This window comes from Orycteropus afer, unplaced genomic scaffold (genome assembly GCF_000298275.1).
Source record: "Orycteropus afer afer isolate SDZICR_OR568_19922 unplaced genomic scaffold, OryAfe1.0 scaffold00130, whole genome shotgun sequence".
Taxonomy (NCBI): Eukaryota; Metazoa; Chordata; class Mammalia; order Tubulidentata; family Orycteropodidae; genus Orycteropus; species Orycteropus afer.
In genome coordinates, this window is record NW_006921717.1 from 2,739,548 (window position 1) to 2,755,020 (window position 15,473).

Here is a 15,473-nt window from a genome sequence, read left to right on the forward strand (position 1 = left end):
TCTCTGTGTTCGCCCCCGTATCTCTCTGCGTTCCCACATAGCTGAGCCCTGCACCAGATACTCAGAATGCACCACGTATCACTCAGCTAACGGAGCCACAAACAAAACCAGGGAACAGGCCGAGCATCCTGCCCAGGCACACACACGTGCCACCGGAAGCCCTGGTGCAGAACGCAGACCCCCGATTCCTGCCTGCACTCACTGCTCTGCCTTCTCGAACGCCCACAGTCCCCACTGTCTCCTTTACTCTCGACCCTGCAACACCCTCAGCAGCGCTTGGAATTAAGTGTGGGCCGCTCCAGCCCCGAGGACAGATTATCCTCGCGTACACTTCACAGGCGAGAAGACTGAGGCTGCAGAGGGGAGATTCCTATATTTGTAACTTTGGATCTAACCGTCCGCCTCACACCATTCCCTGAGAGAGAGAGAGACAGAGCAAGGTCTGTGCCCCTCATCGTGGACCCTCACACTCAGACAATGTGACCTGGCCTGAGGGAACTGACCTGATATTCCTCCTGGGTAAGGCCCTCGGCCAGGGCGTGCTGGCGCAGCTGGTCAGGGTCCTGGGCCCGGAAGAGGCGGCTGAGCAGGGCATAGATGTAGGGGGCCTCGGGGGAGGTCTGCAGCAGCACAGCCAGGCCCCCGTACCAGGCGGCCCGTGACAAGTGGTGGGCATAGATGCGCTCTGTGGGCGACAGCAGGCGGAAGGCCTCACGGCAGTCCAAGCTAAACACGCCGATGTCATTGGGCAGGATGTACTGGGTGTCCGCCATGGGCCCTGCTGAGAACCAGCCCCGTCACCACAGGCCCCCACAGCACACCTGGCTGTGCACGCCCACCATCTCGTCCACCCCTCCCAAAAGCCCAGTGCGGAAGGGAATACAATTGCGCCCATTCGCCAGATATGCTAACTGAGGCCTAGAGAAGGTCAAGTGACTTGCCCAAGGACATTAAAGATGGACACCGAGGCCCAGAGAGCTAGGAGCCTTGCCTCACCTCGCAGTGGGCAGAGACAGTAGCAGAGACCTGAATCTGGGGACTCCCAGCCCAGGCCCTGGGCTTCTCTGACCCCTGGCCTCCTTGTCCAGAATTCTCCAAAAGTTTCTCCTCCGATACTCCTTCCCTCCACACAGGGTGTTCACAAGGACAGAGTCCCAGACTGCCAGTTGGAAGACTAAGTTTCCAGGCCTGGCTCAGCCTCAGATTCCTAACAGTCAAGCCAATGGCTTCCCTTCTCTGCACCTGTTTCCTCCTCTGTGAAACGGGGATGATAATAACCCCATCACACCAGCTGGGGGAACAAACCAGATGGGGCCAAAAGTACCCAGCTCTGAGGCCTCCTGCCCTCTCCCTGCTTTCGGCCAGGGGAGCTAGAGAGCTACAGAGGTTCAAGGCTGGAAGAAAGCCCATTTTACAGGTAGACAGAAAGAGGCTGAGAGGGCAAGTCATTTACCGAGGGGGCCTGGGGTTTCCTAACCCAGGGGACCCTCCCCACTTTTTATCTCCCTGGCTGGGATGGAGTTTCAAGCTTCCCCCCACACCTTGGGTTCCGCCCCAATAGCACAATCCGCGGGGTTCTGACGGGGCGTTAACCCTTTGCTGCCCGGAGTCCTTCTTAGCCTCGGGGCCGCGACAGCTTTGGAAGGCGTCGTCCTGGGGACGGCAGAAAGGAAACAGCCTTGCGCTCGGTGCAGGCTCGGCCCCTGTCCTCCGGGGACGACACTCTGACCCTGAAACCCGGGCGCCGTGCCTCACCTGCAGCAGCTGCTCAGTTCGCAAACTCACTTCCTGCTTCCGGCTCCCCCATTCATTGGGGCTCTGAGAAGCCCGTCCCCACTGACCAATGACAGGGCCTCGGGGCCCCGATGGGCGTATGCTCCAGCCAATAGGCGCGCCGGCTCCCCGCCCCTTGACGCTGCCAGGTCGCGCGCGGATTGGCCTTTGTCCGCAGGCCGCGTGGGGCCGAAGCCTTCCTCGGGCCGCGCGGCCTGGTCGGGGCAGACTAGGGTAGCTGGTTCCCCCCAGCCCGGGAGTGGCCCGTGGGGGCGTCAGGGACGGAGCACCCGGGACCTCCCCACACATAGTCCCGACCCCTCTCTCCTTGGGATTATCCTGTACCGGTAGAATCCCCTGAGCTCAGTTTTGCAAGCTGCATAATGGAAATAACGTGTTATCCCCTCCTCACCGTGTTCCGGGAACTGGGGTGCAGACTTTGGAGGCCGCAGGGCGCGCTGCATGCAGGGAACGGAGCCTATAGGCGAGGGAGGGAGCTCTAGGCCGGGCTGAGATGGTCCTGCCCTGAAGGGCGCAGTGGAAGGTCCCTAAATCCATGGGCCTGGGGGGTGGCCGCTGACCTTGTTTCTTCAGGATAAAGGGACGAGAGAAGGAGGGCCCCGGAGTGCTTGCCAGGCGCCTGCAATCTCTGTCGGCTGCAGATGTCTAAGGCAGTGTCCGGTTACTCAATAAGTTATCACGGCTACTGTACAGATTGAGAAATAAGCTGAAGTAAATCCGTGGTTACCTTACCTTACTTTTTGGGTTTCACGGCACATTAGTAAGTAAGCAAATACAAGTAAAACCGTGCTTGCTAATTGAGTATCCTGCCCCTGTTCTGAGAGGACAGCCGCTGTGGGGAGCATGGAGATGGCCCCCAGTCACAGGGGGCCAAGCCCTGCCTCCTGAGGTGCAACGCTTCACCTCCTGAGTTCTCATTCAGCAGGAAGAGCGCGTTAATAATCCTATCCACTCGCAGAGGTGTCTTAGGCGGCAGTCAGGTTTTGACTGGCCAGTGCTCCCCCTTCAGTTGTGCAAAGGCAGGGTAGTGGGGTCTGAAATCCAGTGCACTATCCCGTCAGCCTTCGCCACCCTGTCTTCTTGGCCAAGGACAGAGACTGCCCCCAAGAGAAACCAGTTTCTCCTCTAGGAAGATGCCCGTGAGCTAGGCACATACTTGGCACATTAGTGCTACTAACTAACGAAGATTATCATTATAGGGGGAGATCAATAAATGGGGCTGCGTTCTTAGGGAAGTGACCTCTCTTTCTGTGTCTCCATTTCATCCTCTTTAAAATGGGTCTAAAGTCTCTCACTTCGGGGAAAGTTGAAAGGTGCAGGGATAGTGCAGGTAGTGCTATCCGCTGCCACCAGGGGGTAGCCCAAGCAGGCAAAACATTTTTAAGCACCCTGAGAATTGCATTACCACCCGCTCAGGTTAAATGGGTGTTTAAACTCATTTAATCCTTGCAGCAACCCTGAGCAGGGAAAACTGAGCCAAAGAAAGGTTCGTGGGCTTCCCTAAGGTCACAGAGCATGTCCTGAGGTATCCATGAAATGTCCTAGCCCCACCGAGGCCTTATACCACACTGTCCTTCCTTCTACCTTGAACACACACACATTATCACACGGAGTGGTCCACTCTTAGGGGTTATGGCCTGCCCCAGCCTCCGCTCTTCCCCATGGGGATAGAGAAGGGGCGGGTGGGCAGGTAACTTTATTCCCATTGCCACGAGTATATTCCAATTCACGACAGGACAGAGTAGAACTGGCTCACAGGGTGTCCAAGGCTGTGAAAGAAGCAGGCCACCTCATCTTTCGCCCAAGGAGCAGCTGGTGGGTTCGAACCACTGACCTTCTGGTTCATAGCCAAATGCTTTAACCGCTGTACCACCAGAGCTCCTGAAGTAAATGCAAATATGTGGATCCTGGCACATATATTCATTAAAGACACAAATAAGGATACTCCTCAACCAAACACCTTTCAACATGAATATTCTAAGCTTTCGGTAAGCAGCCGAATGCTTAATCACTGCGCCATCAGGGCATCTCATAACTTTATTAAATACCTACTACGTTATGGGTAAGGAAACTCGGTGGGAAAATGGTTTAAGTGTTCAGCTGCTGACCGAAAGGTGAGTGGATCAAACCTACTCCTTGGCACCACGGAAGAAAAGATGTGGCAACCTGTTCCCGTAAACATTACAGCCTAGCAAACCTCACGGGGCGATCCTACTCTGTCCTGTAGGGTTCCTATCCGTCAGACGCAACGGGTTTAGTGGTTTTTTTTTTTGTTTTTTTTTTTTAATTTTAATGGAAGCAGTTCTCCAGGCCTTTCTTACATGAAATCACTGGGCAGGTTCAAACGGCCGACCTTTAGGTTAGGAGCCAATAGCGAACGGCTTGCGCCGACCAGGTTCCGAGGCTGGGATCGGAATTCCCATTAAGCAGTTGAAGAAGCAAAAACTCTGAGGTGGCGGGCTGCAGAGCCTCCACCAGCATCCCAGTGCTGGCTCCCTGCAGTGAGCTCTCGCTTCAGGCCCTGGCTTTTCCTGTCTCTCCTCCCAGAGTCTGAGGTTTCCACTGGAAACGGGGTTGGGGCGTTCCTGCCTGGTTCCCAGAGAGAGAACAGCTGGGGAGAGTCGATTTCCTCATGTTTTGTGTTTGGATGTCTGTTGTGGAAAACACCCCCCCCCCCCCCCCCCCCCCAGCCGAGCTCCCTAGCAGTGGCCACTGTGGTGTTCTAGAAGCAGGAATATGACCATAGTCACCCCCTTCTCACTACAGGCTGGTTCCTCTCTCCTCCCAACAGCCCAGGTCTGGTGTCTCTGCCCCCACCCAGCTGTGTGGCCTTGGGCAGCTTCCTCCCTGCAGGGGGGCCTCACACTCCAAAGGCAGCTGTCTTCCCCTGGGGACCTCGGGGTCAGGCTTCTGCTCAGATTTCCTTCCCTCTAGAATTCCACCTACCTGTCCTCTTGGCTGGCTCCCCCAGGAATGGTCCAGGGCCGAGCCCTGCAACACCCCGGCTCACAAAGGGAAATGACAGCCAGAATGAATGGAAGTCCAGCCAGAGCCCAGCCCCTCTGCACCCAGCTCATGTGCTCCCCAGCGTTTTCCTGCTCCACCTCTCCACACTGTGCCCCTCACCCAGGCTACCCTCTCAGCTCCTCTGATTCTGGAAACACTCTGGCCCCAGCTCCTCCCTGGGCCTGCTCTTGAGCCCCCAGTCCTCACTCCTCAGAGCACTCCCCCCAGGCTGTCAGCCCACTGCATCTGGCCTGAGGGGCAGGTGGCCAGCACGGGGGCAGTGCTATCCCGCGCACCTGACACAGGGCTGGGCGCTGAGCAATGCTGTCCACAAAGCCATCCTCCAGTCCCCTGCCAGAACAGTCTCTAACCCCTGCTCCATGCACCCCACCCTGTCCAAAGAAAACAGGCTCTGAGGCCGATCAGGCAGCCAAGGGTTCAAATCCTGCCTTGGCCACTCTAGCCCTGTGACTCGGAGCAGATGCCATAAGCGCCTTGTGGACAGAAATGGTAACACGTTCCTCCCCAAGTTACCAGGAGGATTAAGGAGCAAAGTCCCAGAGAGGCAGAGCCCATGCCCAGCGAGTGCTCAACATCCCTGTTATTATCCTCAGCACAGTGCGGGGCACATGGTGGGCATTCGATAATGGTAGCCCTTGTGTTACAGCCAACGCTCTGAAAACGCACGTCTTCCCTCCTCCCTCTGTCCACAAAACGAGGTTCAGAAATCTCCGTCCAGCATCTTTCCCCACAGCGGCCAGCCTCTGCCTCCAGCCGCCTCTGCCCACCTGCAGCCCAGCCTCCAGTCACCCGAGTCTCTCCCACGCAATTCCCTGTTCTCACACCTGAGCCTCTGACGGCTCTTCCTTCTGCCCAGAGAGCCCTCCCAACCTTGGGGCCTGGAGGAGCTTGACTCAGCCATGGAGGCTGGGCCCCTCCTTCCTCTCCCCAGCCCAGCCAGTAGGCCCTGCTCCATGACCCCCCCACACTTCTGGTTCTAGCCCAGAGGAAGCCATATTGGCATCTGGTAACTTGGTCTGCCCGCCATTGGGCTGTAGACTCCACCAGGCGGGGAACCGGGTCTCATTGTCTGTGACCCCAGCGTTCGCTGGGCCAATGCCGGTCCTGGAGGTGTTGCACGCATGCGGGACTCACAGGACCTGTGTAGGCAGCTGAGCAGGGAGGTTTACAGGGGAACCCAGGGCAGCAGGATGGGTGAGTGTCTGGAACCGGGTGGGCAGGCTCAGGGCATGGCCATCCTGAGCTGGGGTCAGGGGCCTCTGGGCCCCTTCACTCCCCCAGGGGCACAGTGTAGGCGGTATGGGGGGGGTGCCTCCATCAGTCCGGGACAAAGCTGGTGCTGAGCCCCACCTGACTGAGTGGGGTAGGGATCTTGGGGACCGTTGAGGGGGGAGGGGCATAGCTCATCCAACGCGTCCATCTTGGCCTTGCCAGCAGGTCGGGTCCCACATGCACAGAGCTCTTCTGGGCTTCAGGAAGTGGGTGCCCTGGGGGGCAGCAGACGCAGCAGCAGGAGGCCGCAGGGAGCCTAGTCCAGAGGCCCCTGGAAAATGAGGCGCACACAGCCATGCTCCCCGGTGAGCCAGGCCCCACAGAAGGGGCAGGCGGCGTGGAAAGCGTGGGTGCCGTGGGGCAGTGGCGTCTGGGCCCAGTAGCGGGCAGTCTTCTCCGAGCAGACGTGGCCGCAGGGCGCGAAGGCGTGGCTGGGCGGCCCGGGGTCCAGGCAGAGGCCGGCCTCCTGGCCGAGCCACAGCGGCACGTAGGGCCCCACGAGGCGGCAGAGCGGACACTCGCGCTCCTGCGGGCCCCGCCCCCGGCGGCAGCCCCAGCCGTGGTAGCCGTGGACGTGGCCGCAGCGCACGTAGACCCAGGGCTGCTGCTTGTCGGGGGCCGTGCGGCCCCGAGCCGGGCTGGGGAAAGCCAGGGTGCTGAGGCCCACGGGGCACTGGGGCCGCGCGGCGTTGGCCTCCTGCCGCTGGGCCTCCAGCTGCTTCAGCGTGGGCGCCCGCAGCAGCCCGGCCGGCGTGCGCCATAGCAGTGTGGCCCCGCACAGGTCGATGAGCGAACCATCCTGCAGCACGTTGGACTCGTTTTCCACCTGCGAGGGCACCAGAAAGCCTTACTGGCAGGGAGCCCCCAGGCCCGCCGGCCTCCCCCGACCAAGCCTCAGGTCCAGCCCCAGAACCACCCGGAGCGCGCCCCCTGGCGGGCTGGCGCGCAGGAGCAGCGAGGGCTGGACGTGGGCGAGCTGGGGTCCCTCCTCCTGGTATGTCCTGACCCTCACGCTCATTGCCAGCAGAACAGAACCTGGGCTTATCAAATCTGAAGTTTGCTTCACAAGGCAGTCTTTCTAAAGCGTTTCTCCAAATGTTTCCTTAATGGCAGCAGTGGAAACTCCTGTACCTGAAAAGCTGGGGCTTTAGCCCAACGCAGCTGTGCCAAGGGTTCTGGTTAAAAACAAGGCCTGGAGCACCAGATTGCCTGGGTTTGAATCCTGGCCCTGGCACTTACTAACTCGGTGTCCCTGGTCAAGAAACTTAACCTCTCTATGTCTTCATTTCCTTATTCTCAAGATGGAGACCATGTCCCGGGTCTCTCGAGTGGTTCTCATAAAGATTAAATGAATCACTCTGCGTAGACACTGGGAACTTTGCCTGGCACATAGTAGGTGCTCAACATGTGTATGCTGATGAAACATGTGTATGCAACACGTGTGTGCTTGTGTCTGTAAGTTTTAAAAATCGTGTTTCCCCCAAATCTCCCAGGAGAGCTGATACTCTGGGGAAATAGCCGTATTTTCTCCTGAGGTTTGGGGACCCTTGCCCAACATCCCCACATCAGGAGGAGCTGTTTGCAAGGCCCATTTGAGGAGCGTGGCATCAGACAAGCCCCTGGCCCTCTTTAGAAATCACTGCCAGCTCCTAACTCAGTTCTCTGGTTTGTACCACGTGGAGCGGGCAACGCCCTGTGTGTGTCAGAGCTACTCAAGGACTCTTTCCCGCTGGGAGAGGATAATGAAGATAAACCCGTCTGAATGTGACAGACACGCTACAAACTGCCAACGCTCTAGGCTATAAACTGCTCACACCCAGGCCAAGTGTCACCCTCATAAGAGGGTGTGATTTTTTTAAAAAAAACTGCCGGCATCCTCAACACATCTCAGTACTGCAAGGTGTGACTGTGGGTGCCCAACTTCACCTCACCTGTGGATTCCAGCGGCAGGTAGCTACACTTGGGAACTCTGGTCTGGTCCCATCTGCGGCAAGTGGCGAGTGACACATGCCCAGAACTCCTGAGCTCCCGTGGTGGTGGGAGGACTAGTGACCATTCCCTGGCTTAAGCAGGGGGACTGCAGACTGGGCGGGGCCGCTGCAGACTGGGTGGGGCCAGGAAGCATGGAAGGGTGGGGACAGGTCAGTCCAGAAGCCTCCAGGCCAGGCACCTACCAGCTTCCCCCGCTGCTGTGCTGATCGGCTGTCCCGAAGCGTGTACACGTTCCCACAGACTGAGATCTCCCGCCAGACTCCCGGGGCCGAGTCCTCGGAGAAGCCACCCGCCGGGTGCATCACCAGAACCCCATTGGTGGTCAGGCCGTCCATCAGGCCATCTGGTGTCCGCCATTTGGCAGCCCGCTCCTAGGACCACCAAGAGAAAAAAATAAATAAACTGCTGCCATTGATTTGATTTTGCTCTTGGGGACCCCATGTGTTACAGTATAGAACTGTGCCCATGGGGTGTTCTTGGCTGTAATCGTTACAGAAGGAGACAGTCAGGGCTTTCTTATGGCACTGCTCGGTTGGTTCAAACCTCCAACCTTCAGGTTAGTAGTGGAGCGTGAACCACTTGAGTCACACAGGGACCACGTGGGGGTCACATCACACACCCCTGCACGGCCCCCAGCAGACTGCTCCCCCTTCCTCTGGGACCCTCTACACTGTACACTCAAGGTCAGCGGTAGCCTGGGGAGTTGGAGCTGTGTGACCCTGGGCAAGTCACCAACCTCTCTGAGCCTCACTTAGCTCGTGCTGCTAAGCGGGGCTGCTAACCCCCACACAGGTCATGGTTATGACAACTGTGGGTTGGCCCATCACCCCAGGATGTTGCTCCTCCCAGCCCACCCGTCCTGGGGGCTCACTCACTCCAAGAAAGATGTTGCTGGAGGCATCAAAACCAGCGGCATAGATGCGGGCAGTGTAGGGCGGCCGGCGGTCACAGAGGATCCGGCAGGCGTAGCGGGAGATGGTGCTCTGGGCGCAGGGGCCTTCCCCGGCCCCTCCTCCGGGGGATGTGTCTGTTACCACAAAGTCGATCATATTCTCAGTGGAGCGGCCGATCTGGAGGGGGTGGGCCCAGGGATGAGAGAAGCACAGGTAAGTCGCACGGGCATCACACCTGGTGGCCGGGGCAGCCACTCTGTGTGCAGGGAAGCCTTTGATGAAGCTGCCAGGAGGGGGCAGCACCAACCCAACTCTCAGGCCCTCTGGTCTTCAAGGTGGGCCTCCAGGGCCGGTGAGCCAGGGTCTGGGGCTCCTCCTTCTCTCTCCCCCACAGCTCTGAACCACGCCAGACGGGAGCCCCTTACTCAATGAAAACAAGTCGGTTTGCTGTTCAAATAGGAAAAGGGCAGGAACCCAAGGAGGGGTTGCTATGAGCTGGAGTCGACTTGACACCAGGGAGTTTGTTTTTTTTTTTTTTTTGGCAGGGGAGGTGCTCAATATTACCAGCAAATAGTGAATTCTTTGCAAGTATTTATTACATCCAAGTACCATGCTAAACATTTTATGTACAATATCTCATTTAATCTTCCCATCAACTCCATAGGGTGGGAGCGATTATTGGTCCCATTTTACAGAGTGGAAGCTCAAGCCCAGAGAGGTTGGTAACTCTTGCCCAAAGTCACCCAGTGAGTAAGTGCTGCAGCTGGGATCTGAACCCAGGCAGTAGGGCTCTGAAGCCCGCACTCTGAGCTGTCTAGCCTCCTGCAGACCGGGAGTCTTGAGCTGAGTCTCAATACAGTCGCTGGCTTGCTGTGTGACTCCAAAGTCAACAGCGCTCACTGAGACACTCTGGGAGTAGGCAGCTGCACTCCATGTTCCAGAAGCTCCTTCCCTGAGGCTTTTGGTGCCCAGCCCCACCCAGAAAAACACCTGAAGAGCCTGGGCGAGGCCCAGGGGCCAGGAGGCTGTGGCGGGGCCTGAGCATACCTGGAACATGTCTGTGTCACTGTCATGCGTGTACTCCACTATGACCGAGTGGCTCCGGGACAGTGTGTATGAGATGCTGTGCTGGCCACGGTTACTCAATGCCTGGCAGGGAGAAAAGAGAAGTTGCTTCCTAGGATGGATGGCCCTGGGAGTGTGAGCCCCTGAGCAGAAGCCAGGCCCAAGGGGAGGGGTTGCCACCCCCTGCAGGGGGTGCACTGTGTGGCAGGTGCTTTACATGGGTTACCTCATTTCATCCCTACAGCCACTCCTCAAAGCAGACATGGTCATTCCATTTAACAGTTAACGGAACTGCAGCTCAGAGAGAAGAAATTGGCCTAAAGCCACACAGCCAGAAACAGCAGAGCCTGGATTCTAATCCAGATCCTCTGACGCCAAAGGCTGTTCCTTGGCCATTGCTGTGTGGCTGTCACATTCCTCCTGGAGCCTCAGCTGCCTCTAAAACCATGCTGGTCGTTTCTGCCCAGTGGATAGGGACTGGGGGCCAAGAGGCTTCCAGAAGGCGGGGGGGGGGGGAGCACTTGGCAAACTGTAAAGGGCTGTGCACACTGCCCTCCTCATTCCTCTGGTAGCCCCAAGGAATGGTGGTGGCATGACACAGCAGGTTAGCCTACTCCGAAGGGGCTGTGGGCAGGTAGGACTGGGAAGGCGGAAGACGTGGGACCCAGGCGGGGGAGGTCAGGGCAGGTGCCCGGGTCTGCTGGGCTGCGCTACTTGCCTTGGAGACGAGTGGCGTGGAGATGTGGTGCATGGCATCTGGCTTCACCCCATTGGCATGTGGCCGGCGGCTCAGTGCCAGACGACTCCGCCGACGGCCCTTGTCCCCACTTGCCAGACACCCATTGTAGCTGTGGAGGTGGGGAGTTAAGGAGAAGGGGTTGGGGGAGGGAAAAAGAGAGAGAAAGTGAGTCGTTGGCAAGACTTGAAGGGACTCACCACTTCCGGGCAGGCGCTATCTAAGAAACAAGCCCTAGAGTCACCCAAGACCACAAGACTGTAGTGTCCCATCGGTGCGCATGGGGAGTGGGGAGCGGGCCAGAACATGTCCAAAAGGCTCCATTCAATTAGCCAAGTGTCTCCTGATCACCTGAGCCAGGCCTAGCCCAGGGCCAGGCGCTGGGGAGGCAGAGACACTGCACTGGGGTCCATTTGGTTACCTCAGGGGCTATGGGAGGAGTCCCTGGCTTCTCAAGAAGCCTGGGCCCCACTTGCAAGAGCCAGGTACAAGCCAACTGCACCACGGACCCGGAGGCAGGAGAAGGCAGCTCTGGCCCAGCAGCAGGTTTCTGGAAGCCCGAATGCCTGTACTGAGCTTTGAAGAACCCGAAGGGACTCATGGTTACAAAGCCCTTTCGTTACATCGCAAACACTACCAGAAACCAAAGTGAAAGAAACAAGAAGCGATAGACCCACAATGCCGCTGCCTCCATGACCCACGCATGTCACTTTCCGCCTTCCCTCTGGCTCTTTGACAGAGGGAATGACCGGAAGAGGCAAAGACAGGGAAACTGGAGCCTTGGATGCTGCTGGGAGCCTCCTAGGTTCCTGAGGTTTCACGTTATCCATTCACCAACAGAATCTGTACAGCACTGTGCCAGGCAACAGCCCTTCTTCCCATTTTAGGAAGAGGACAATGAAGGCTCAGGGAGGTGGACTGACTTAATTGCCTGAGGTCTGAGGCTAGTAAGTGAAAAATCCAGATCTGAGCTTGGCTCTGACGCTGGTTTCTCTTGCAAAGCCTCTCCAGGGGTCAGATCACCCTGAGCCAAGGTCCCAGGGCTGGCGGGGCTTAATGAGACCAGGGAATGGGTGGTGGGTGAAATGTCGTCAGGGAGGATGAGGCCAGAAAGGTGGGCAGAAGGGCCCTGACGACCAGGCTGAGAGTCTGGGCTTTATTCTGCGAGCAGCGGGGAGCCACAGAAGGTTTTAGAGAAGGAAGTGACAGGATGAACAGCTGCCAAGTACAGTCAAGGGCCACTTGAACCAGACTCTCCTAGTGAGCTTGGCCAAATACAGATTCCCCAGCCCCACACAAGGAGGGTCTGATTCTGCAAGTTTGGGGTGGGCCTGACAATGTGTGTTTGTATGAGCTCTCCAGGTGGCTCTGAGGCAGAGGTAGTGTGGGGGTTCACTGATCAGAGAAGACAAATGTCCATGAAGGAGGCCTGTACCCTCAGGTCTGTTATCTCCCCAGACTTCCCTCGGGACCCCAAACAGCTGCTTGCACCCCTGAGAGGGGTTCACTTTTGCCCTAGTGAGCTCTTCATATAAGGGGGCATAGGCCTTGAGGGGGGCCGTTGAGGGCAGAGGCTTGGAACTCTGCCCGGGACTTAAAGCCTGGCTCTCTCACTTATCACACATCCTCTGTAAAAAAGGGCTAACTTATCAGGACCCACCTCGTAGGTTCATTGTAAGAACTAAATGAGATAAAGCATTTTACCTTATTGTATTTAAAATTATTTATTTAAAAATGCACAGCACAGATTTTGGCTGATACATGGTAAACCTTTGACAAATGCTAGCTATTATTATTGGGAGCTCTGGTGGTGTAGTGCCTAAGGTATTTGACTTCTAACCAGAAGGCTGGTGGTTCAAACCCACCAGCCACTCCTCGGAAAGAAGACTGGGTTATTAAGAAAAGCACATGGCACATGTCACCAAACAGTTGCTGCCACTGGGTGCCATTGAGTCGACTCTGATTTATAGTGACCCTATAAGAGCAGGGGACTCTGGTGGTGTAGTGCCTAAGGCACTTGACTGCTAACCAGAAGGCTGGCGGTTCAAACCCACCAGCCACTCCTCGGAAGGAAGGTTGGGCAATCTACTTCCTTAGTGATACCGCCTCGGAAACCCAAGGAGGGGTCGCTATGAGCTGATCTGACTCAACGGCACATAACAACATAAGACAGAGCAGAACTGCCCCATAGGGTTTCTAAGGCAACTCCGTAATCTTCATGGAAGCAGACTGCCACATCTTTCTCCAGCAGAGCAGCTGGTGGGTTCAAACTGCTGACCTTCTGTTTAGCAGCCGAGCACTTAACCACTGTGCCACATGGCCAACAAACAGTGGCCAGTCTTACTTGTCCATAACCATCCTAATGATCATACAGCGCTTCAGCTATTTCCATCATGAGCGATGGCAGAGAGTGAAACCTAAAGGAGACATGGGTGGGAGAGGAAGAAGAGGGTTTGTGCAGGGGGACAGTTAAGTGGGGGGGGGGTGTCTTGCGCCGGGGGCCAGGTGAAGGCTGGGAAGGAAAGAGGTCTGTCCAGCCAGCGATTCACGTTGCTTCCTCTCTCCTGGCCTCAGTTTTCCCACCTGTAGCATGAGGGTCAGCTGAAAGCACACTAGACCTAGAGTTAAGAAAGACCTGGGTTCAAATCCCAGCCCTGCCACTTACCAGCTGTGTGCCCTTGGGCCCGTCACTTCCCCTCTCTGAGCCTCGGTTTCCTCACCTCCTTCCTCACAGCATCTTTGTGAAGATTGAAATGAAATAATGTCCATGAAAGGGCTTGGCACAGGCCTGCCTCACAGAACCCTTGTGCCAGGCACTGTCCTATGTGCTTTACAGAGATCACCTCATCCCTTCCTTCTGACAACCCTCTGAGGTGGGTATCATTATCATGATCATTCCTACTGGTCAAATGGGAAAACTGAGGCACAGGGAAAGTCAGCAACTATCAAAAGCAGGATTTGAACCAAGCGATTTTCCTCGAGAACCAGAGACCTTCACCCTCCACTACACACACAGGAGATGCTTTATGAAAATCAGCCAGTGTGGTATTTTCTTATCTGATCCAAAGCTCAGGTGGACAGTAATTATCTCAGTAAAACCAAAAACCAAACTCACTGCCATTGAGTCGGACCTGACTCATAGCGACCCCTCCTTGGGTTTCTGAAGCGGTATCTCTATGGAAGAAGATTGTCCAGTCTTCCTTCCATGGAGTGGCTGGTGGGTTTGAACCGCCAGCCTTCTGGTTAGCAGTCAAATGCCTTAGGCACTATGCCACCAGAGCTCCTTATCTCAGTAGCTTATGAAAAATGAGAAAGTAAAATAATAATTATGGATTGAGGTGGATTGGGTCGACAGGAACTCTTGAGAGAGGACCAACAACAGAGGGGTGCTATGCGGGAGACCTGGGGTCCTTTTTCTGGCTGTCCTGGGGATGCCTGATGACCCGCCTTGCCTGGCCCAGGGACGCTCACCCCAGAACGATGAGGTCACCATACTTGATGGGCTCCTCGCCTGGGTGTGCGTCTTCATCCGGAGACGAGAGGACACAAGAGCCCTTGTTCCCAGGGTGTCGGAGGTCTGAGGCTCGGGGGGACCCCACTTCAGGGTTTCCTTCCAGCACCATTCTGGGCAAGGTGGGAGAGGAGAGAGTTTTGCAGACTGTCACCCCTAAACCAAAAACTCATTGCCTTGGAGCCAACTCCGACTCATAGTGACCCTATAGGACAGAGAACCACCCCATAGGGTTTCCAAGGTTGTCAGTCTTTATGGAAGCAGACTGCCTTACCTTTTTCCCATGGGGTGGCTGGCTGGTAGGTTCGAACCACTGATCAGTTAGCAGCCAAAAGCTTAACCAGTGTGTCACAAGGCTTCCTTTTCCCCAGCAGCCTCCCTTAATCTCAGCTCAGGCCTGCTGCTGCAGGGCCGCCTAGGCCTTGACTGAGTGACCTTTCACCACCTCTGTTGCTATGGCAACCACTTCACCTCTGCCTCCCCTAAACTGCCAGTACTGCTGGTATGCCAGGGAGAAGAGACAGTGCGATGGAACGCAGAGAGAAGGGTAGCATCATCAGAGGCGGGGATACTTGGAGAGGCCAGAGGAAGGGATCAACTTGGCCAGAGGCTGCTTTGGGGCTAAGACTCCAGTCTAGGGGGTGCTTGGAAGAGGGGGACCCCAGGAATTGGGGGCCCTGACCCCTCATCTCACATTCAGTTCCTGGATTTCGCTCTCAGCCTCAGGCCCTCAGAGATCCCTTCTCTGTTAGGTTCTTGTAATCCATCCGTCCGTCTTCATCTTTGACTCCGTGGGGCCAGGCCTCTGTCCATCTGTCGTTTCTCAATGACTCTCCGTCCTCTCAGCCGCTGTCCTTCTCGCTGTCTCTCTCCCCACCCTCCTGCCCATCTCTGCCTGCCTGCCTCCTCCTCCCCTCCGTCTGCCTCAGTCTCCCCTTCTGGACTTCGCCCTGCGAGCAGCCCTCCATGGCCCTCCCGGGGAAGCCCCTCCCTCCTGCAGGTGTCTGTCTGCGGTCCCCGGGCCGCCGAAGCTCTGGGGCCCCGTGGGGCGGCGCTCCCCCCTCGGGCCCGGGCTGCAGCAGAGCCTCGCTGCAGGAAGCTTGTTTAGAAACCGCCCCGCGCAGGAGGGGCCGCCGGGGGCAGGCCCGCGACCCGCGCCCCGGGCTCACAGGCCGGCCCAGCG

The 15,473-nt window shown here is 56.9% G+C and overlaps 2 protein-coding genes across 2 annotated transcripts in view; both read right to left on the reverse strand.

Moving 5' to 3' along the window:
* Nucleotides 1-779, reverse strand: part of DPP3 (dipeptidyl peptidase 3) — a 24,631-nt gene extending 23,852 nt beyond the window's left edge. Inside the window, exon 1 of the mRNA XM_007944727.2 lies at nucleotides 504-779. Within this exon, the coding sequence (XP_007942918.1) occupies nucleotides 504-773 (270 nt within the window). The 5' untranslated portion in view covers nucleotides 774-779. The remainder of the gene's footprint in view (nucleotides 1-503) is intronic.
* Nucleotides 780-6,349: 5,570 nt separating this feature from the next.
* On the reverse strand, nucleotides 6,350-14,402 carry PELI3 (pellino E3 ubiquitin protein ligase family member 3). The gene is made up of 7 exons (XM_007944730.2): nucleotides 14,251-14,402; nucleotides 13,445-13,516; nucleotides 10,762-10,891; nucleotides 10,026-10,127; nucleotides 8,961-9,155; nucleotides 8,268-8,456; nucleotides 6,350-6,919 (listed from the first exon to the last, which is right to left on the reverse strand). Exons 1-7 carry the CDS (start codon nucleotides 14,400-14,402, stop codon nucleotides 6,350-6,352), a joined length of 1,410 nt encoding a protein of 469 aa, XP_007942921.1.
* Nucleotides 14,403-15,473: the final 1,071 nt, after the last annotated feature.

Coding starts and splice junctions, on each gene's coding strand:
- PELI3 (XM_007944730.2), bottom strand. CDS start 14,402: ATGGTGCTGGAAGGAAACCCTGAAGTGGGGTCCCCCCGAGCCTCAGAC. Junction 9,156..10,025: donor GTGACACAGACATGTTCCAG/GTATGCTCAGGC, acceptor CACCCCCTCCAG/ATCGGCCGCTCCACTGAGAA. Junction 8,457..8,960: donor CCAGCAACATCTTTCTTGGA/GTGAGTGAGCCC, acceptor TGGTGGTCCTAG/GAGCGGGCTGCCAAATGGCG.